The 22662-nt window shown below is 56.8% G+C and overlaps 1 protein-coding gene across 2 annotated transcripts; it reads right to left on the bottom strand.

The window, feature by feature from the left end:
• Positions 1 to 234: 234 nt before the first annotated feature.
• On the bottom strand, positions 235 to 18705 carry LIPE (lipase E, hormone sensitive type). Of its 2 annotated transcripts, none has more exons than XM_057711356.1 (10): positions 18504 to 18705; positions 10337 to 10872; positions 8041 to 8131; positions 7810 to 7955; positions 7429 to 7614; positions 6943 to 7237; positions 5881 to 6108; positions 5474 to 5650; positions 2662 to 3083; positions 235 to 2236 (listed from the first exon to the last, which is right to left on the bottom strand). In XM_057711356.1, exons 1-10 carry the CDS (start codon positions 18511 to 18513, stop codon positions 2027 to 2029), a joined length of 2301 nt encoding a protein of 766 aa, XP_057567339.1. In that variant the 5' UTR covers positions 18514 to 18705; the 3' UTR covers positions 235 to 2026. The 2 variants fall into 2 exon arrangements, with proteins under 2 accessions (XP_057567339.1, XP_057567338.1); XM_057711355.1 differs by lacking the exon at positions 18504 to 18705 and adding an exon at positions 18001 to 18267.
• Between the last annotated feature and the right edge of the window lie 3957 nt (positions 18706 to 22662).

Here is a 22662-nt window from a genome sequence, read left to right as displayed (position 1 = left end):
GTGTGCAGAGGCGGGGGAGTCCAAGAGAGTCTATTTTGGGTTTGGTGGATTAGGAAAGTGTTCCCAGAGGAGGGAATCTCCCTTTCCTGCCTCCACCTGCCTCCTAGATGTACCCCTGGATTGTGTCATGGAGACTTTTTGTTTAAATTGAAGTATAGTTGATTTACAATGTTGTGTTAATTTCTGCTGTACAGCAAAGTGATTCAGTCATACATATATATACATATTCTTTTTAATATTCGTTTCCATTATGGTTTATCATAGGACACTGAATATAGTTCTCTGTGCTATACAGTAAGACCTTATTTTTTATCTATTCCATATGTAATAGCTTATATCTGCTAACCCCAACCCCCCACTCCATCTTTCCCCCAACCTCCTCCCCCTTGGCACCCACAAGTCAGTTCTCTATGTCCGTGTGTCTGTTTCTGTTCATGAAGACATTCTGAACTGCGGGCAAAACAACCCTCAGTACCTCACCCACCTCGAACACACCTGAGCCTCCTCCCAGTAAAGAGTCTCCCTGTCCACCTGCTCCCCTGTCCAGACCCGAGTGACCTCTTCATCCCCTTGCCTTTCTGTAACCTCTACTCCACCCTCAGTAAGTCCTATTTATCCAAACTCAGTAATGGCTCTGGGATTTGCTCCACCCCTACTACTTTATTTTTCTTCCCCCTACCCATACTTCTACTCCCTACCTTCATGGCCTCTGCCGCAGCTCAGGGCTTGTCTCCCCTGTCCCCAGCCTCCTCTTTGGCATCCAGGGCTCTAGTCTTGCCCTTTTCAGTCCATTCCCCAGTTTCCCACTAGGCCCTTTCAGTGCCTGAGCTGATCCTGCCCCTCCCCTGCTCAAAGCCCTTCTGTGGCTCCCAGTGCCCTTCATTGATAGTCCAAGTTGCACTCCAGGCCCTTCAGGATCTGCTGCTGACCACTCCAGGCTCCTCAGACCACTCCCCACTTTGCACCTGAACTTCTGGCCAGGCAGAAGCCTTGACCACTGCCTGTTGGCTCTCACAACCTTGTGTGTTTCTTCTTCTTCGCAAACTTTTGCTCATCCTTGGATCACCTCCTCTGTGCAGGATGCCCTGACTACCACAGATGGAGCCCGTGGGGACTGTGACAGCCTGTGTCTGGGTCTCTCCCCACACCCTCCCTGAGTCCAGGGTTGGAAATTTCTTGAAGGCTGGCCCTGGATGGAATTCTCTGCTCCAAACCTAGGGCCTACAAAGGGTGATGGACTGAGTGACTGTCACAGCTTGGCAGAGCTTGGGTTCCAGTATTTTGGGTGACAAGTTTGTTTCTGGTTTCCTGTTAGCTTTGCTCCAGTTCTCTAGGGAGCTTGGGTTTTCTTTTCTTGGTGGGTGCTGGGTCTGGGTTTGTAGAGAGTAGCTGAGAAGCCAGAGTCCTCTGGCACTACACCTGGATTAAGTGTGTTAGTGCGGGGTGGGAGGTGGGGGCTGTCCTTCTGCACTTCAGAATCCAGGCCCGCAGACCCTTTCTTCAGGACCCAGACGTTGGGCCCCCAGCCTTCCGCTCTCCAGTGCCAAATTTCCCGGTTTCCGATGCTGCCCCCTGGTGGTCAACCGCCCCCTATTTGCAAAAGGCCAAACTAATTAAATACTTTTATTTACAAAAAACAAAGCAAACCAACCTGCAAGGTAGGGTCAGGCCCCACCCCTGCGGCGGTCGCAGCAGCTGTAGAAGGCAGTGATGGAGTGCAGGTACAGCTGTCTCGGAGACTGGTTTGTGTGCGCCCCCCTCCCCCAGGCCAGGGTCTTAGCTTTGGGGGGGGGGGGGGGCCCGCGCCGCTCCCTCCCTTGCCGCACCCTCAACTTAAGGCACAGCCGGCCCCCTTCTGTCCGGCCCGAGGGAGGGGCCGGATGGGCCAGCAGCCCCTTGCAGGGGTCGCCGCCGCCCTCCCCGAGGCGCATTCACCACGGAGCCCTGCGCAGACGGGTACGAGAGGACTTTAGTGTCGCGCCCCCGCAGCCCCCCTCTCCCGCGTGGCCCGGCTGGGTCCCATGGCTCAGACTGGCGGGCCCGGCGCATTGAGGACGTGGCGGATGCGCTCCACGCAGAGCGCCGCAGCCTGCCGCGTCTCCCGGCACAGCGCCGCCAGGCTCAGGAAGCCGTGCGGCAGGTCCTCCACCACGCGCAGCGTCACGGGCCGGCCCAGGCTGCGCAGCCGCCGCGCGAACATGACCGAGTCGTCCAGCATGGGGTCCAACGCGCACGCCTGCGGGACGGCGGGGGTGGGCACAGGGACAGGGTCGGTGGACGCGGGGAAGGAAGGACGTGGACGTGGGGGTGGACAGAGGCAGGAGACACGGGGAGACGGGTGGAGAGTCGGGGGATGCGTTTCACTGGCTCTGCCGAGCTTCTCCCTTCCCCCGGAGACCCACCCTCTCTCTTCCCCTTCCCGGACTCTCCAAGGCCAGTGCCAGCCCCTCGGTACTAAACACGATTGCAAAAGGAAACGGCAGCTCTGACTCCATTAGTCCGCCCGTTGTCAGGCCTTCCCTCCAGCTGGCACACCTCTCCCGTCAGCCCCACTTCCTCCCTTTCCCCACCGCTCCGCTCCCCGGGGGCTCCCCTCCCCCGGCGGCCAGTGCCCCGCCCTCCCCGCTCCCGGCCGGCTCCCCCTCCCCGTGTGGCGCTCACCACGATGTGCACAGGTGGCAGCGTCTGCAGCATGCTGTCAGGTGCCAGCAGCGGTGACATGAAGGGATTCTTGACGATGGGCGACGTGTAGAGGGACATCCGCATTGCACCCTGGCTGGAGCGCCTTGGGTGGAAACCCTCAGGGAAGGCAGCACTCACACCTCGAACTTTGTCCTTGGCGCTCAGCTCATCTGGGGCCTCCGATTCCTCAGATGTATCCTCAGGCCGAAGTAAGAAGTTGACGGCTGAGGGTGTGGAGGGGCCGAGTGTCTCCGCTGACAGTGACAGCTCCGGGGTGTCCGATGTCTCAGAGCTGTCCCTGAGGCTCAGGTCATGAAGCGTCAGGCTCCTGAGGGAGTCCGTTCCCAGTGGGCCCTCAGGCTGGGCCAGTGCTGCTTCAGACACACTGCGCCGCATTGGCTCTGCGAGAGGAGCAAGGTCAGGGGGCCAGCCAGGGCCGCAGATAAGCCTGGCTCTGTTGGTTGGGTGTGTGGTTGGCTGGCAGGCAAAGTCACGGCAAGAGCCGTGGCGGGTGGAGGAGTTGCACCATAGGGCTGTGGAGGCCTAGAGTGATCCCCCAGACTCCTTCCCTGAGGATGGGTGGGGAACTCCAGGGTGCCCCAGGCTGCAACTCCAAGGGGGAGGTGGAAGGAGTCACACTTCTTGCAGGTGGAGCTGTGTCCTAATGGAGGAGTGTTTACCTCTGAGAGCTTGTTTCCTCCTCTCTATGGAGGGGATAAAAATAGCCCTTACCTCACAGGGGGTGGTGAGAACTCAGTGGGATAATAAGACTTGGGATTAGGTCTTATTATTATTACCTAGGAGGTCATAATATATTAATATTAATGTTTTACTACCAGGCTCCCTGTTCCAGCTGCCTCCCTGGCCCCAGCATGAGGCCCAGTCAACTTGTTATGGTCACTTGAGACAGAGGGTAGGACTGGAGTAGTGACCAGGTCCACGTGGCTTGAAAGGCTCTGTTCACAGGGAGCTAAAGAGAATCTTGAGGACATTCAGATTCTCAGCGATCCCACACCTTTAGCCATGTAGATCTGCTCCCAAAAGTTCCTTCCTGTTCTTCACTTCATCCCTTCCCTTTGTTTTTTGGCCACACTGTGCAGTGTGCGGGATCTTAGTTCCCTAACCAGGGATCGAACCCATGCCCCCTGCATTGGGAGTGAGGAGTCTTAACCACTGGACCTCTAGGGAATTTGCCATCCCTTGCTTTTGAGTGACCAGACAAACAAGTGCCCAGGTGATGCTAAAGGCGCTTCAGGCCTGCCTGGTGTGCCCACCTTGGCCTCAGCTCCCCTGATTTTATCAGACCCCTGCTGTTTACCACACGGGCCAGGACCTTACATTTTTCAATTTTTTTTTCACCACTTGCCTTTATAAATTCATGAAGGCAAAATGCAAGGTGATATGAGAATAACTGCATAGGTGCCCTGTGCCCCAGAGAGTCACTGGAACAGAACTGTTGACTAGAGTCACAGGGCACAGCCAATCACGGTGCTGGCATCATCTAAGAGCACCTACTGTGTGCCAGGTACTAGGCACAAAATAGCACCTACTGTGTACAGGTACTTGACACAAATAGGTATGCAGTCCTTACAGCAACTTAATGAGGCAGGTATTCTTATTGTACCCATTTCACAGAGGAGCAAAGCAAGGCTCACAGATATTGTGACTTGCCCATGTCAGCCAGCAGCCAGCCAGTACCTGGTGCAGTAGGGAGCTAGACTGGTGTGTATGCTTCTAGGCTCTACTCTTGTCATCTTTCTCCTACAAGGAACCCCCCCTCCCCATGCCCAACGGTCCACGTGCCTAAAATTCAAATTCCTTTTAATTGTTTTTGGGTGTATTTATTTGCATCCATTGGCATATCCTAATATTAAAAACTGAATTTAAAATAAAGCACATTCAATTGGAATGACTTTCTGAATAACAGGAACGGTATCTACTCTTTTTTTGGCCTCGGCTTGTGGGATCCTAGTTCCCCGACCAGAGATTGAACCTGTGCCCTGTGCTGTGAAACTCAGAGTTCTAACCACTGGACCACCAGGGACTCCTCTGGGAACTGTATCTACTTTAAAAAAAAATTATTAAAAAAAATTTTTTTTATGTATCTACTTTTGAACATGCAATTCCTATTACCCAGAAAATACTGCTGATTTGCTAGAGATAGAAAGTGATTTGAGTTGGTTGTGCTTTAAAATCCTTAAAATGTTAGGAAATGGTGGGAAAAAAATGGGTCCCTGGATGGAAGTGATTTTTGGCAGTCTGAGGGTCCTCCTACCCACCCAGGGCTAGGAATTTCCTCCCCTTCCTGAGATCTGTCTAATCTTCTCATCTCCCCACGTCAGGCTCCTGGGCCAGCCCCTGGAGGGGGTACATCCCCACATGCCTCTGTTGAAAGTCTGGAAAGAATCTAGGAGGGCTGGACTCTGAGGGCCCAAGGAATCTGGGTGGCATTCTTGGGACTGAAAATCAGGACACGTGGCAAGCCTTCTGAGTCATTCCCCAGGGAGACTTTCTAGACGAGGCTGTTTGGAAAGCTAAATCTTGTAATCCCTAGGACTATGAGATGACCTGGGGGACCAGAAATCCTGGAATTTCTAGGATATAGACTGTCGTGGAAAATGAAGGCTTCATGGTAGGGACCTGGGACAGATGTGGGGTGGAGCCAGGAAGGTGATCTCTGCTTCCTTGAGGAACCAGGGCATAGCCCTGTGCCTCCCCCAGGATTTTTGGGGTGCCACGCTGTTCCTCCTGGCCACACTGGATGGGTGTGTGAGGCAAGGGCATCACTCACCTGCTATGGGCACCGAGTTTGGGTGGGGCTTGTGCCCACTCAGCTCCAGGAAGGAGTTGAGCCATGAGGAGGCGCCCAGGCGGAGGTCTCGGAGGAGCAGGGCTGTGTCTCGCTGCACCAGCCCCATCATGCCCAGCGCCTTCTGGTCCGAGTCGGAGTGGTCCTCAGTCTCCCCACCTGTGAGTGTATGTGGGGGGCTGAGTTGGTCTCTTCTCTTTCTGGGCCTGGTCTCAACACCCGGAACCTCAGGCATCTGTGCTCCCAGGGACCCAGAATATTTGATGGCTTCAGCAGGAACAAGGAGTCTCAGATTCCTCTCCTTCATACCCAACGAACAGTCTCCATCCCCGAAGGACCCAGGTATCCAAGCACCCGCAGGACCCCAATCGTGTGGGTGTGGGACTAACCAGCATAGGCACTGACACACTTGGAGAGCACGCTGAGGGGCAGCAGGGGGTCCATGAGGCTCAGGAGGCGGGAAGGAGAGGCTGTAGACTGCAGCATTGTGGCAGGGTAGGCTGCCATGATGCCATCTGGCACCCGCACGCCATAGGCTGCTGCGCGCAGGGACACGGTGAAGCAGAGATTCCCACCCGCGCTGTCTCCTGCGAGGCATATCCGCTCGCCTGTTGAGCCTGGTTGGGAGGGGGCTTGGTCAAGCCTGGCAGGGAGGAATTGGAGCTCTGGGCCAGGAGCACTGGGCTCTCAGAGGTCAGGTGTGGGGGGCCCAACCCCAAGGTCTAGCCAACTGCAATTTCACAGATTGGTAAACTAAGGCAGGGATTTGGACCCATTTGGGGGATAGTGGCCGGGGGATAGTGGCCAGAGGATCAGGCAGGCTTAGGACACGGAGAGGCCTGGAGATCAGGAAGCTCTGGGGAAGCTTAGGAGGCTGGAGGTCAGAAGCAAAGAGGAAGGATGGTGGGAAAGGGGAGACCAAGGGCCCATTTCAGGAGGGAGGGGCATCGAGGCCAGGAGATGAAAGCCAGGGTTCAGGCTGACTGCACGCAAGGGCCACGGGCCCTGTGCCCCGAGGCACCTCCTCATCCTGCTCTGTGCCTCCCAAGCCGTGGGATGTGGGAGGTTGGAGGAGCAGGGGGAATGGGCTGGAGCGAGGCCAGGTGGCTGCCAGCACGGGATAGCAGGGCGCAGAGAAACAGAAGGAGGGAAGAAAAGGTCAGGAACATGGGGAGGTGGGGGACGGAGTATCAGGGCTAGAGTCGGGGGAAGCAGGAGGCAGACGGAGGCAGAAGGAGGAAGTGGTTGAGATGGAAGGTGGGAGCACTGGGGCAGAGCTGGTGAGCAGGTGGCAGAGGGCTGGGTGGGAGGAGATGGAAGGGGAGGCAGGGCGTGCAAGACTGAGGCTTGAGCAACTAGTGGTCCATTTCCCCCGCATACGGGGTGGAGGCTGAAGCAGGCTGGGGCGGGGGGGTCCCGGGAGCCGGTGGCAGTGAGGGGCTCGGGCTCACCGAGGAGGGCACAGTGCTTGACGGCCCAGCAGTAGGCATAGAAGCACTCCTCCAGCGCCCGGGGGAAGGGGGCCTCGGGGGCCAGGGAGTAGTCGATGGAGAGGATGGGGGCGCCCAGCTCCTGGGCCCAGCTCTTGAGGTAAGGCTCGTGGGACTTGGAGGTCTGAGCCACGAAGCCGCCGCCGTGGATGTGCACTACCAGGGACCTCGAGCGGGGTGCCTGCTGGGGGCGTGGCCGCAGCTCCAGGCTCCTGGGGCCCTCGGACCTCACCAGGCTGCTGAGCTCCTCACTGTCCTGGGGATGCGGAAGGAGGAGGTGGGTCAGGCGGGGGCGGCCTGCCTGGGCCTCACCCCACACCAAGGGTTTGTGCTTAAAGAGACAGGAGTGGGGGCGGGTGTGAGCAGTGAGAGGCGGGAGGACATCGGGGGAAGGCGCTGCCGTGCTCCTCAGCTCTGCACCTGCTCTGGCTGAGGCAGGGGCCCTACCTGTCCTTCACGCAGGTCATAGGAGATGAGCCTGACGAGGACGGGCCCGGGGCCGGTGTGGGCCAGCGGGGGTGAGATGGTGACCGTGACCTTGGGGTCAGCAGTCAGCGGCATTTCAAAGGCGGTGGGGGGCAGGCTGAGCAGGCGGCTTACCCTCACGGTGGCCGATGCCATGTTTGCTAGAGACTGGCGGGAGGGAACAGAAAGGAGCACTGGGAGGGGCTGCCGGCAGGGGCTCCCCTCACACCTCCCTCCGCCCTCCAGTCTTTTCCCTCCTGTGCTATCCCTGGGCCTGGAACACTGCAGGCCTGGGACGTGTCTCTGGGCCGCAGTGTCCCCATCATGTACCAGGTTGGGCCCCTCACTGCGCCCCCTGCTCACCGATAGCACCTGGATCTCGGTGATATTCCAGAAGGCTTTCCAGAAGCGCACGTCCAGGTTCTGTATGATCCGCTCAAACTCGGCCCCACGCAGCTCTGGGTCGATGGCAAAGCGGCCGCCGGTGAAGAGGGAGCTGGCTGTCACACCTGGGGGTCCAGAGAGGGGTCAGGGAGCCCCTGGCAGCCTTGGTGGGGAGGATGGACAGGAGGGGAGGGGCCTGCAGGGACTCACTGAGGCCAGTTTCGTTGCGTTTGTAGTGCTCCCCGAAGGACACCAGCCCGATGGAGATGGTCTGCAGGAATGGCCGGATGGCGGGCGTGAACTGTGGAGAGATGCCTCCAAGTCAGGGACCAGGGGCGGGCAGGAGTGGGGGGCAGAGACATGGGAGGGTAGATGTGGTCACTCAGCAGACATTTAGTGAACTCCGGCTGCGTGCCAGGCACTGCTCTAGGCGCCTTCAGGGAGCTGATGTTGTTGAAAAGACAGACGATACTCAAATAAAGCCGTGCCATGTAATGTCAAGTAATGATCAGTGTTTGAAAAGACAGTGGGTGGAGGCGACAGAGTGATGACTTAGGGGTCCGCCTCCTTTTACGGGTCTGCAGGAGGGGACTTGAGGAGGGATCGGAATGAAGTGAGGGAAGGCTGTTCCCTGCAGAGCGCAGGACACATGCAAAGGCCTTGAGGTGGCTCCGTGCTCGGCGTGGATGTCGTGTGTGGCGGGAGTAGAGTGAGCCAGGGGAGGGGGCAGGGGGTGAGATCAGAGAAGCAAAGGGGGCTCACCTGGGGCCTGAGGATTTGGATTTGTTCTGGATGTGGATGGAGCCATAGAGGGTTGTGAGCTGGGAGGAGGACAATGCAGGGATCCCTGAAACTCAGCGAGGACAGAGATGAGGTGAGACAGGCAGAGGGGACCAGTTAAGGAGCAGCAGGGAGACAGAGACAGGAGAGGTCAGAGACAGGGCCCGACATCCTGAGGCGGAAAGAGTCAAATGTGAAGACCCAGCATCTGAGAGAGGAGCCAGGCAGCTAAGAAAAGACAATAGAGAGACCAGATCAGAGGGGAAAAAAAGCCACAGGAGGCTGGGCAAGGGGCCAGCAGGGTTCTTCTGTTCATTCAGCAAATACTGGCCTGGGTCCTATGGCGTGCTAGGCACTGGGCTGGAGCAGGGGCTGAACGAGACCTAGACAGAGGGGGCCTGTGGCCCCCGGGGCTGCCATCTCACAGGGGGAGGCTGTCCCGCAACACGGCGCAGCTGGGCCCTCAGAGAGTAGCTGTCAGGCATGGCCCTGCCCCTGGCCGGGGGCCCAGTGGGCCAGAGAGCACAGCAGTGCCTGGCCCTTGGGGCTGGGATGCTGGCTTAGATCCCCCCAGGTTCTCACTCCTGAGCTTCGAGGGCACGGCTGGTTCACAGGGAGGAGGAGGCTGAGCCAACTGGGCTAATCAATATTTGTGGGTTCAGTTTAGGCGAGGGGAAGTTCCCAGGAACACCCAGGTCAGTGAGGACAGGCTGCCCTGCATGGAAGCAGAGAAAGGTGGGGTGGGGCGGGACGGAGGCTGAAAGAGTTGCCAAGCTCGGCTACACTGAGGCCGGGGGGTGGCCCAGAGAGAATCTGAAGGGGTACCAGGTCACACAGCTCCAGATACTCCTGCTAGGGTTCCTAGATGTGGCTGGGGACGGGTGGACCCGGCACTGACCCCAGACGGGGGCGAGTTGGGCCTCGGCTCTAAGCCTGGTGCCCCAAGGGCTTCCCCATTCTCTGAGTCCCCAAAATACTCTTCCTGTGAGTCTGAAGGCCTCAGGGTTGCCTCCTCCTCAGTACTGGGATGAGCTGTGTCTCCCTGAGGGAGGTTTGGGGTGGGCAGAGGATAGGAGAAGGCCTGTGGCGAGGGGTCAGGTCCCCGGTTGAGGGAGGAGAGGCCCACAACCAGGTCCTCCTCACTGTCACTGATGTGGATGTGCCACCTGGCTCTCCCTGAAGCCTGAACATCTGGATTCGGTTGTGCTTTAGGTAAGTTGATACGCCCAGGCTGACCTGGGTCCAGCTGAGCAGCTGGGGGCCCCTCCCCTTGAACCTCTGTAAAATGGGCCTGGCCCCTTCCTCCCTGCCTGCCAGGCCTCCAGTGGGGATGACTAAGTGGGGTGTGCTCTTCCAAACAGGCCTTGAGAGCAATAGTGGCTACTCTCCTAGGGGGTCTCAAATGAATTCAGGGGCCAGACAGCTCACTTAAAGAGTGAATGGCTCTCCTGAGTGTAGGACGATAGGGAGCAGTGGGGGTCCTGGTGCAAGAAGCTATGGAAGTTAAAGATTTCTTCCTCCATGGTAGAGTCGGCCAAGGGGCCACAAGTTTGAAACCCTCGGTACAATGCTGTCTGAGCCCCAGGCAGCTTCCTCTTCCTGCATGTGCTGTTTGCTGAATCCAGTAACACAGACCATTGTGGCTCCTCTGCTATGCTACTGGGCCTGGCTGGGGCCCGCCCTGTGCCTTCACCATGGGCTCAGAGGGGCAGGGCAGGGGGCTCACCTGGAAGCCCAGGCAGCGGCCGTAGAAGCAGCCCTTGTGCAGAGTGACATACTCGCGCAGGAAGTCGGCGATGACCCTCTCATCGCCCTCGAAGAAGAGCCTCCCGGGCAGGTTGGTGGCCAGCAGGCGCTGGGCGTAGTAGGCCAGAGCCCGGAGCTGGGTGAGAGCAGCCAGGTAGGCCTCGAGTTCGGCAAGGTTGTGGCTGGTGCGGAAGAAGATGCTGCGGCGGTTAGAGGCCACGTAGCGCGATTTGTGCAGCAGGTGTGCCAGGCAGCAGCGGGCTGTGTGCACCAGGCTGCGGTACCCGTTGGCTGGCGTTTCTGCGTCCAGGTCAAAGAGGTGTGCCACGCTCAGCAGGCGGCCCAGGATCGGCTCCAGCCCCAGTGCCTGTTCCCGAACACCCGCAAAGACGCCTGACAGCCGCCGTGCTGTCTCCCCAGGACCCTGGCTGGAGAAGAAGGCCATGTTGTCCTCGGCCAGGGTCACCAGCGACTGTGTCATTGTGCGCAGGTCCATGCTGTGTGAGAGCTGTGAGGCTGCGGGCAGGTTGGGAGGCACATTAAGGCGGGGCTGGATCATCCCTTGCTTAGCCGGGCCCTGGGGTCCAGGAGTCCAGGCTCGACCCCCTCCTCCCACAGACTCATGTCAGACCACAGCCTCCTCCTTCAGGCTGAAGGACAGAGTCTAGGGCTCCAGTTCCTTCTTGGGACCCATGAGTCCAGGTACGCGGACCCTTTCTCCCACCTCAAGAGCTGAGTCTGATTCCTCAGCCCCCACCTTCCTAAGACCCAGGAGTCCTTGTTCTCTCTTATTTGGGACGCTGATTGATTCCTTAGCACCAGCATTTGTCCTACAGCCCAGGAGTCTGTGTAACCCTTTCTCCCTCCTCGGGACCCAAGCTCAGGCATCTGTCTCCATTTACTCTCCCAGGGCCCAGGATTCCTTCTAGGTTCTGAGCAGTCTGGACCCCCAGTAGGCCCCCTCTCTCAAGACTAGGAGTTCAAGCCCCCATCCCACCTCCTTTTCAGCTCCCAGGTGTCACCCACAGGCCTTTGCCTTCTTGCAATATTTGGGAGAGTTCAGCCCTCAACGCACTGATTCCCATCCACCTGGTGGTGTCCCAAGACCCTGGTCCCAACGCCGATTCTCTTCCTGAACCCAGGAGTTCATAATTCTAGCCTTACCTACAACTGAGGGGTCATTCCTGCCCCCTCCTGGTCCCTCCAGTCTGGCTGTGGAATCCCCTCCAATCCCCTCCCTGTTCCTCTGTGGGGGGTCCACAAACCTTGGTCCTACTCCTCCCCCAGCTGGGCCTTTAGGCCTGTTCACTGGGCTTAGCTTGCACCGGCCAGCCTCGCTCCCTGCCTGGGATGGTATTCACCCCTGCCGTTAACCTTGAACTCACTCTGCACCAGACTCTGTGGTAAGAGCTTTCTCTGTTTTCTCCTTCAGGTTCTTACTAACCCTCTGAGGCCCAGACTCCCTCGGTTCATGTTTCAACTGTTATTAGGAGCATTCCCATCTTACAAAAGAGGAAACCAAGGCTCAGAGGTGTTAAGGAGCTGAAAGTTGCATTGAGAGCAGCAGAGCAGAAGTCAGACCCAGATCTCTGGGTCCAGAGCTGTGCCTTTTGCGGGTCTCTGTCCCAGGGCTCTGGAGACTGGGCCTCTAGCTCTGGCCCTCAAAAACTTGCCCTGGACTAGGCCTGACTCCCCACACTTCAGGGTCCCTGGTTGATCTTCCCTTTGGAACCCCTGTCCTGTCACCCAGGTCCTGGACAAGCTGTTCTTGCAACCCGCCCTCCCCCCCCCCCCCCCGCCACGCCCCTCGATGGGGATGCGGCCTGCTGCTTCGGACACTCTTCCCTCCTGAAGCCCATCCAGCACCTTGCCTGGCTCCCAAGTCGATGGTCCCTTGCTCCCCAGGAAAAGGTGTCTCTTTTCCCTTCTAGGCCCTGGGGTTTGGCAGTGGCCATTCCTGTCTGTCAGCTGGCAGTGAACTCACCCCCTCCTAGGCCTCTTCGAAGCTCCCCAGGACCGGGACTGCCAACTGTGGCTACTGCCAGTTGCAGCCTGGGGTGATAATCCAGGGGAGGGGCCCAGCCTGCCCAGGGTGTGGCCACCAGCTCCACCTCCCGCCCAGAAAGGACAGTGAACCCAGCGCTATAAACAGAGCCTGGGGACCAACTCGTTGCTCCCAGTCATCATCCCAGCCTCCTCTGCCTCTGAACCCTGGAGTCTGGGCCCCTAGGGCCTTCCTCCCTCAGTTCCAGGAGTCCAGACCCTTAGTCCCCTCAGCAATTAGAAGCTGAAGGTGAGTCAGAAAGAAAAACAAATACCGTATATTAACACAGATATGCGGAATATGGAAAAATGGTACAAATCAACCGGTTTGCAAGACAGAAATAGAGACACAGATGTAGAGAACAAACATATGGACACCAAGTGGGGAAAGCGGGGAGGGTTGGGGGGGAATGAATTGAGAGATTAGGATATCAAATTCTACACGCTAAATATATGCAGTTTATTGTATGTTAACTGTATCTCAATAAAAGTTCTTAAAAAAAAAAAAGAGAGAAAGAAACTGAGGCATCCAGGTCCCCCGTCCCTTCCTCTCTTAGACCCAGGAGTCTCACCCTAGTCCTGAACAACGTGTGCCCTCTCGCCCAGCCTGGCTGCCCTCCTGCTCCCCCAGGGTGGCTTCAGCGAGCAAAAGCATCGTGACGGATCACCGCTCCTGCCCCCAAGCTGGCCCTAGCACAGCTGGCCCCAGCTGGTGGGGAGACAGAGGGCAGCCAGCCTTGCCTGTCCCTCCCAGGAGGACAGAAGCCAATTAAGCGCAGTGCCAGGCTGAGCTAGGGGCCCGAGCCACAGGTCCTACTGTGTGCTGTTCCCACACCGGGCACCCTGTGCCTGCCACTGAGCCTTCCAGCCCATTCTGCTGTGACTGCCATTCCCACCTCACATACGGGAAACGGAAGCTCAGAGACACTTCACCTTTATCATGTCACGTGCTCCTTGCCTGGTTCAGGCCTCAGCTTCTCATCCCCTCTAAGAGGCGTTCCCTAACCACTCCTCCCCATCTAAGATGCGCCCCTGCCACTGCCTTCTGCCATCATATTTAAGTTGTTCTTCCTCGAATTTTACATATTTGGAGTTTTCCATTTACTTGTTTACATGTTTGTTGTTTGTCTCCCCCCAGGGGCAGAACCAGGCTTCATGGAGCTGTGACACTTTTACAAGAGGAGGTGGGGCTCTTTCGGAAAAAGAACAGAAAATCACAAGTACGATATTAGGTACAAGGCCTTGGAAGGGGCCTGTGCAGATGAGAGGCCTCAGTGTCATGTGCCTGGCTGTAGGTGAATCCTTCTCTGTCCCTCTGCCTGGAATGTCATCCCCATGGGGGCATGGGGTGGCCCCAGGGTCCATCATGAGGCCTAACACACAGCAGGTGCTCAGCAAATATTTGAAGGAGGAAGGAAAGTGGAGTCAGAGTGGAGGCAGGAGGGACTGGATGGGAGTTTGGGAGAGGACCACCCCTCCCCTGGGCTAACAAACAGATGGACAGACAGAGGCTTCTAGAGGCAGCTCTAAGCTTGGTGGTTGGGACAACAGAACACCGGCCTAAGCCACTGGCCAGGTGATCCTAGATGAGCTTGGTTTCCTCATCTGGAAACTGCCCTTGGCCATCCTGCCTCAAATGATCTTTGTAAGTGGGACCCCATGGCGGCATTTCTGCTCCTGGTTTGCTTTGTGGCTCTCACTCGGCCTCACTGAAATGTGTGTGGGGTCATTTTTCCATCTAACATACTGTACCATTTACTGCTTGTGCTGTTTGCTTTCTGTGTCTGACACTAGATTATAGGTACCTTGTGGGCAGGGACATTGTTTTGTTCACTGCTGTACCCCCAGCGCTTGCTCATGCTGGGTACAGGGCTAGCATGGTATTTAATGCACGGCTGTGACGTCCTGTTTTATAAAGCAGCTGTCATTTACTTCCTGGCTATGGGCTAGGGCTCCTTATCGAACATGAGGGCACAGGAGACCGGGACAGAAGAAGCGACTTGCACAAAGCAGTGAGGCAGAGGCTGGAGCCCAGGCGCTGCCCTTCGCCCTGTTCCAGGCGGCACCCTGGGGGCTGGGCTGGGTGGAGCAGGGAGAGTGGGATGCTGAGGTTGCCAGAGGCTTGCCAAGAATCTGAGGCAGAGGGCACTGGGGCAGGGCCAGGCCACTAGGGCCTTGGGTGAGGACTGGGGCAGAGGGAGGGGTGAGGGTCCTGCCGCCTGGGCACCAGCCCTTTGCCCTAAAGGGTCACAGGACAACTGGACCCGGCCTGGATTTTGGTCCCTGGGGACTGAGCAGGCGAGAGAAGGGCGGTGAGGAAGTAAGTGGGGGGGAAGATGGAGCAAGGGCCAGGTATGGGGCCTGGGAGGGGCAAGGCCTCCTGAAGGGGAGAGGCCTGGGGGCAGATGCCGGCGAGGGGGCAGTGACTGTGGCCTGATCCCTTAGTGCATCTGCACAAAAGAGCAGACACTGCTCTAAGACAGCTGTGTGCCGGGCACCCCTCTCTTCCTGGGCTGTAGGTCAGGTGACTCGTTTCATCCTCTCCACAACCCACGAGACCCCTTTTGGCAGATGAGAAAACTGAGAGGCAGAGAGGCGACCTGCCACCCGGGGTCACCGAGCCAGCAGGGATGACACAGCTTCTCTGTGTATCCGTGTTGCTCCTTCTCTCAAGTCTCAACTCTGTGCTTTCTAGGTGGGCAGGTGTGTGTATGTCTCTGAGGTTCACGTGGCTGTATGTACATATGTAGTTTCCTGTCGTGCCTAGTGTTGGTTCCGTCCTGTGTTTGTGGGTGAGTGTGTCCACATGTTTTCTCAGTCTGTGTGTTTTTGTTTCTCTGTCTGTCTGCAAGCATGTTTGTACACGTGTTGCGGCCTGTGCTGCTCAGCCTGTGAGTGTTTCTGTGTCTCTGTTTCTCTTGGCCTGTGAGATTGTGCAGCCACGTGTTTGTATGTGTAGGGATGTATATTTGTGTGTGTGTGTGTGTGTGTGTGTGTGTGTATGGTACCCATCTATTCCCATTTGCTCTGCTTTGAACTCAGGGCATCATCATGGCCACCTCCCATTCAATCCATCATGAAGTCCTGTTCCCCCTGCCTCCCCTGGAAAGCACTGGAACCTGGCCCTTCTTCCACCTCCACTGCCCACTTCTCTAGATGACTGTAACAACTCTGTGTCTCTATTTTTGCCCCCTCCATGTCTTTTCCACATAGCGGCCACAGGGTTTTTCTAAAACTTCAATCTGGTCACACACGCCCCACCGTTCAATAACCCCACCCTTGCTCTCAGGATAAAGCCCCAAATCCTGGACACGGCCTCCCAGCCCACGTACCATTTGGGCCCTCTGGGTGCCTAGCCCCTCTCCTCCTCCCCTCCCTTGCTGAGCGCCCTGCATGCTGTGAGCTGCCACTTCCTTGGGCCTCAAGGTTCTGCCCGTGATGTCCTTTCCACCCTCTGTGCCCCTCTTGCCCAGCAGTCAACACTTGCTCACCTTTGGGTCCAATGTCCCCTGCTTGGGAAGCCTCCCTTCTATGTTCTCAGGATTTTCCTTCTTATATTCCTCAGTTTGGCACATGAGAATACTGAGATAATGGGATAATCAGGTATTATATCTGATTTGTGGGATCCTTTATTAATGTCTGTGTCCCTGGCTCAGACATGAGTCTGTCCTCACCACTGAGGGCACAGGCCTGGCACAGGTGAGGGTTTGTTGAATGTCTGCTGAACGAAAATTTGTGACTGGAGCCTTTTGGGTCTAGAATCAAGGTTGGGACACAGCAGTTTTGAGCTCACACACTCCCTGCCCTCAGGTATCTGGGGGTGGCTATCTCCCTGGCCTCACTGGCCAGGTAAGGAAGCCCAGATGCCCTCATTCCCTCATCTGGGAAACAGGGTGATCATGGTGACACGAGTGTCATCTGTCACTGGCAAGATCCAACCACTGGGGAGGAGCGCTGCAGCCAGCCTGGATGCCCTTGGGGCAGGGGTCTGACTCACTCTACAGAGCCTGCACCAGGGCAGGGCCTCAGGAAATGACCGGGAAATCTAGGAGCTTGGGGGAATGAGCCTTTGTGAGTAGGTGGGCCCATGGGTTTGTGAGTGGGACTGGCTCAGCCCTGGGTAGGGGGCCCTGCGCACAAGGATTCTGATTCCTCACAACAACCCTAAGGGCAGCACGATTATTATTATCTCCGTGTCACAGTTCACGCATTCCTTCACTTATTAACTGAATGTTTGAGTGCCTATGTGCCTGGCATACCAGGCTCTGCAGTTGTGGGGTAAACAAGGAAGACACAGCCCTGCTTTCAGGGAACTCACTGTCTAGCTGGGGGTAACAGTAAGGATAACCTCCACCCCTCCTGAGGGCTTGCTGTGTGATAGCACCAAACACACTACTACACTCACCCAAACCTCACAACAGTCCAGTGATAGGCACGCCTATCATCATGCCCATTTTATAGCTCAGAAAGTTGAGGCAGGGAAAGAGGAAGCCTGCTGTCCAGTGTACCACTCCTATGGCCTGAGGAACCAGGTCTCCAAGGCCCATTTCTTGACCATGGTCTGTACTGTGTCTGGGCACGCTGTCCTGTTTGTGAGGCTGTCTTGCGGTGTGACAGGGAATGGCCTCGGGGTCCAGTCTGAGCTCTGAGCCTGTCTGAGACTTCTGTGTGCGTCTGGAGCCAACTCCAGTTCTATCCTTGGTTAATGATGATGTCTATGACAGGGAGGACGATGAGTTTGGGGTCTCCGAGGCTGAGGGCTATGTCAGTGTCTTTCCTGCACAGGAAATTCCATAGGTCCTCACTTGGATTGACACCTACTCCTAATCTAGCAAGGATTTAATGTGTGCCTCTGCCTGAGGCTTGCTGCATCTCTGTTGATCTGTCAGTGTTTCTCTAGCCTGCTGAGATCTGTAAATAATGTGACATCCTAGGGAACCCTGGTAATAGCCCTCCCTTCTCCCAAGTGAAGGTTAGGCTGTCCCAAGCCAACCCAGGGCCCCTTAGTCCTAGGAGTAGGACTCAGGAAGTTAGGTCTTAGGGCAGCCAGGCTGAAGCAGCTGCACTGACAACAAATGGATGAGCAGACTGAATGAAGGATGGTGGGACAGGACTGTTTGGAGCTGTATGGCACCCCCTCCTCCAGACATTCCCCACTATGGGGCACCCCTTCCTCCTACCTTTCCCTGACTCACCTCTAAACTTCCTCTTGGGGCCACAGCTTCTAAATCTCTTTCCCATTACCGTCTCAAAGGTCACGGACCTAAAAATCGGCGCTTGAACCATTTCCCATGTTTAAATCACAAGACAAAAGCTGCCACAGTCACATGGCGAATACAGAGCCGGACACTAACATGCTGGACTCTCCTCCCAAGATGGTACTGGGGCGTCTGAGAGTCTCTATGCTGGAGGTGATATTTCCCTCTCACATCAGCAGTTTCTCACAATGGATTATCCCCCACCCCCGCCCCGCAGGGCGGCAATGAGCCAGTCCACGGGCTCCCCCACTTCTCGTGGCAGTAGGTCAGTCCACCCGATCCCCAGTTTCCCGTAGGATGTTTAAGGTTCCTTCCGGGCTGCTGCCGGCCCCCACCCACTCACCTTTGGCTTTGCCTTTTCGCCACCGGCCGCGTCTTTGGCTTTTGGACCCCTCGTGAACCTTCGAGGCCGGAGCCCCAGCGCCCACCGGGAGTCTCATTTCCCTGGCCGACTCCATCAATTTTCCGCGGTCCCGGCCCCGAGGCCAATTCCACCCGCTTGGGCCAATTCCAGCCGCCAGTCACCGCCCCAAGGGCCAATCCTCGCTACGTACCACCGTCGGGCCCCCACATCACCCAATCCCGAACTTGCTCCTCTCTGGGTCCCGCCCCCTGAGCCAGGAGGGCCGCCCTCCACAGTTGGGTCCCTCCCTCCACCGCCAGGACCTACAACCTGGCCCCGCCCTCTTGCACGCATTAAAGGGCCCGCAACAAACAAAAATGCAGCCCTGGAGGCAGTGAAAAGCATATTCCGGCAGAACTAGCGCGGGGTCCCGCGGAGGTCACCCCAGCAAGGAAGCCCCGATGTTGTCACGTGTTGGCTGTTATCCTTGTCTCCCTACTCACCTTCCCACATAGGGATCGTCTAGAACGCACCGGGCCTGCCTGCTGAGAGGTGAGCCGGGTGCCACTTAGCCTCCGCCTCCGGGCGGGGAGCGGGCCGGCTCCTCTGGCAATTCAAAGCGGAGGCGGGGTTGCAGCGCAGGAGGCGTGGCTCTGCCAGGGAGCCGTTGGAGGAGGAGGAAGCCCCCCCTCTCCCCCACTGCCCTTGGTCTTCTAGTTCTCCTATTGCTCCGTTTCTTGGGGTTCTCCTCCCTTCTCTGTCCCTCCCCGCGAGAATGGGGGGGGAGGGTTGTAGGGTGCTCGGCGCCTGCGCACTAGCTCCAAGCCGCGCATCCGCCCTCAGGGACAAGAGGCCGCCGCGGGAACTGCGCGAACCTGAGAAAAGGCGGGAAACAGAACAGGCTCGAGGCTCGCGCATGCGCACACACTCGACTGCCTTCCCGGCGCTCCGAATGAGGTGGCTTTGGCTGTGGCAGCGCTGTGGTGAGGGCGTCCCTTGAGGCTGGGTTCGGGAGGCCCAGGGAAACCGCTCTTTACCGTTAGCACCAGAAGTACCATCCCGCGCCTCCTCCCCGCTCCCAAAGCGCAGGCGCAGCCCTGGCACCGAGAGACACCGATGACCCTCTTCTCCTCAGTCCTGAGAGAGACGGCCCAGCCCTTCCGGGGGACACGGGCCTCTGGGCCGAGACCCGCATCGCCAGCCCTCGGACTAACCGCCCTCACGGCGCCCTCCGCTTCGGGGTTGGGGCCGCACTGCCTTCCCCTCTGGCTCGTTCACCGCGTCCCCCCGCGGTCCCTGGCGAGAACGTGCGGGCGCGCCCTGCGCAGGGCCGGCCTTCGGAGCCCAGGGAAGGAGCGCGGGGCCGGGGCCGCTCCCCGGGGGCCCCGTCGCGGCTTCGGGGGAGGGGCGGGGTGCTGCCGCCCGCGGAGGCTGGTGCCCGCGGCCCGCCCGGCCGCTCCCCACCTTGCGTGGGGCCTCGGCGGGGCCCCGGCGCCTCTCGCGGGCCCCCCCTTCCTGCCATCCCCACGCGCGAGGCCAGGGCCCTGGCGGGACGGGGGCTCCCTGGGGACGAGTGCCTTCCTGCCCCCGGACAAGCCCGAGAGCGCAGGGGTCGCTCCTGCCCGGTGTCCGGCTTGGCCCGCGTGGCCACCCGCCGAGGGTAAGAGTCCGCGGTCGGCACGGAGCCCGGCCCAGAGCCGTGCTGAGAGTTGGGGGCCCTCGCCCAGAGCCTTTTTCAGTTTCTGTTTGACTTCCCCCGGGTCCCCGCGGGGAGGCAGCCAGTGGGGCTGCTGAACTGTGTCTGGCAGGACTGTTGAGGGATCACCTGAGCTCACCTGACATTCTGGCAGGTCTTAGTTCTTCTTGACCAAATGAATGACCATCCCTGGGAGGCCCACCCGTTCCTCCAAGTTCAACTTACCTGGGTTCCGGTAGTGTCTGGGGTTCTGGCTGCTGGTTTTCTTCCTGGGTGCTGGCGTCCCACCAAACCCTGACATCACTTCATAACCACCTTTCTCCTTGAAGGCTGGCTTCATTCCCTGGGACACTGTTCCACCCCTCTTGGCTGGCGAATTGGTCTCTAATGTGAACCCCAAATCTGATTCTGAATCTGTGACCCATTCAAAAAATGTCTTCTGTTCTGAGGTCAGTTGCCATATGGATGGTTCATTTGGTTTTGATAGAAATTGCCACTCTGCCAAAGATCCCTCTTGGGATTTGGCTCCCTGGGCTGGAGCTGTATCCTGGGCTACAGGGTCTGACTGTTGCTTTCTCTCTTGGAACAACGGTTCAGCCTGGGCAGGTGGGCCATTTTGGGGTTCACGTCCTGGCTGAGCTCTGGATCTCTCTCCCAATTCCGGCTCCTGTTGAGTTCTAGATTCTTTTCCTGGCCCAGGTCTGTGCTGTGAGGCAGCTTCCTGTTTCCTGAAGGGCACCCTTTGGATGGGAGGTGACTGTTGTGGTGCAGGCTTCTGTGGGGCAGGAAATTCCTGCGGCAAAGCAGATTTTTGTTGGGCTCCAGGTTCCCGCTGGGATTCAGCTTCATGTTGGGCAAGGGGACTTTGCTGTACAGTGCGCTTCTGTTGTGTATTGCGTCCCTGCTGAGCCTTAGATGCGGGCTGAGCTGTGGGTGTCTTTTCTGGCCCAGACTCTGGTTGGGTGATAGCCGTCTGCTGTGGCTCAGTTTCACAGTCAGGCCTAGAAACTAACTTAGAACCTGACTCCACTGTTCTTATTTCCCTGAAGGGAGATGTTGATCTCCCTGGCTTCATCCTTCTGGGCTCCCACAGGCCTCCTTTGTCACAGATCCCTCACTGATTGCTCATTATGGCAACTCCCTTTGGTTTCCACTCCTTCATCCTGGCATCCCTGCTCTTCCTTTTTAAGGCAGTTGGCAAGTGGCGCCCTACTTCTGTGCCAAGTGATGTGCTTATGTGCCTCCTGCTTTGAGAGGAGGGGTTGGGAACAGGAGGAGGCTGTGTGCCCAGCACACTCTCCTATCAGAGGGGAGGGGCTTGCCCTGTTGTGTCATAAATAGGACCCCGCCCAACTCACCACTGGGTTAAAATGCTTCTTTTCATAAGGCCAGCATTCCAACTTAGTTCTCTGTTTCACCTGGATGATAGAAGCCAAATTCTGGTTGAGTATTCCTTTTCTTTTCTCCCCTTCTGATGTTTGAGGAAAGGGTCGTGGTGGAGGGGCAGGATCTACACATTTTTTTGGTGGGGGGGAGCTATGGTGGTTTGTGGGATCTTAGTTCCACTACCAGGGATTAAATCTGGGGCCACAGCAGTGAAAGCGCCAAGTCCTAACCACTGGACCGCCAGGGAATTGCCAGGATCCACACTGTTTTAATGTTTTCCTCTTTATTCATTCTTTCAAATGGTTGCCATTTTATTTGCTTATATTATCATTCTGATCATTTTATTCTCATGTTAAAGACACTCTCTCATTTTTTCACTTGAGGCCCTTTTCAGTGGCATTTGAGATCTTCCACACCATCTCTCTAGCCTTCAACTCTGCTTCTGCATATATGTCTTCTGTAGTAGATTGGACACTTACAGTCAGATGACCATTAATGACGATTGTAAATACTGGAGGCATTTTACCTGCTAGGAAACTATGCCAGGTTTTTTAATTTTTTAAAATAATTAATTAATTAATTAATTCCTGTGTTGGGTGTTCGTTTTTGCACGCACAGGCTTTCTCTAGTTGTGGCCAGCGGGGGCTACTCTTTGTTGCGGTGTGTGGGCTTCTCATCATGGTGGCCCCTCCTGTTGCGGAGCACAGGCTCTAGGCGCGTGGCTTCAGTAGTTGTGGAGCATGGGCTCAGCAGTTGTGGCTCACGGGCTCCAGACCTCAGGCTCAGTAGTTGTGGTGCATGGGCTTAGTTGCTCTGCAGCATGTGGGATCTTCCCAGACCAGGTATCGAACCCATGTCCCCTGTCTTGGCAGGTGGATTCCTAACCACTGTGCCACCAGGGAAGCCCATTTAAAAAAAAAATCTATATTATCTTTACTAAGACAGTGTCTGGTTTATTGCTTTAATTTCTTTCTTTGCTCCACCTAGCTCTTACCTCAGAAGAGTTTGTCGAATGAGCAAAGGAATAAAAGGTTGGGCAGTGGAGAGAGATTGAGAGTGGTGTTGAGGAGACGTGTGTGTAGAATCTGGATTAAGTTTGGGATGAACCAGGGTAAAATGGTTTGACTGGATTGAACATGAATTTCCAGACCCCTTTGAAAGAAATGATTTTTATCTATTACATTTAAAAATATTAATTGACTTATGTTTGCTACTTGCTTGGTTGTATTTAAAGGCAGGTGGTGCCAGCTAGGAAACCTGGGTTTCCTGGTTTCTTTCAGGTAAGTAAGCTTAAGCCTGGGGAAGTAGAGGGCACAGGAAAAGACTCAGGAGAAGGCATTAGAGGGAGGAATAATTTTGGTGATAATCCTTTTTTTTTTTTTTTGAGAACACTAGAATGGTTTAGGTAGTAGGGACAGGGATGGGGAGCTTGAGGTGGGAGAAGAGCATCTTCTAGGTGTGCTCACTGCCTTGTTGACTGAGAATGTTTCATCGGGGTGGTGGGCTCTCAGAGCTCCTATAAGCGCAGAGGAAACCTTGCCAGCTGACATTGTCTGAGAAATTGCTGGCGGCTCTGGCAG

This window comes from Hippopotamus amphibius, chromosome 16, assembly GCF_030028045.1.
Source record: "Hippopotamus amphibius kiboko isolate mHipAmp2 chromosome 16, mHipAmp2.hap2, whole genome shotgun sequence".
NCBI lineage: Eukaryota > Metazoa > Chordata > Mammalia > Artiodactyla > Hippopotamidae > Hippopotamus > Hippopotamus amphibius.
Note: the sequence above shows the minus strand (reverse complement) of the source record. Positions and strands in the feature narration are given on the sequence as shown.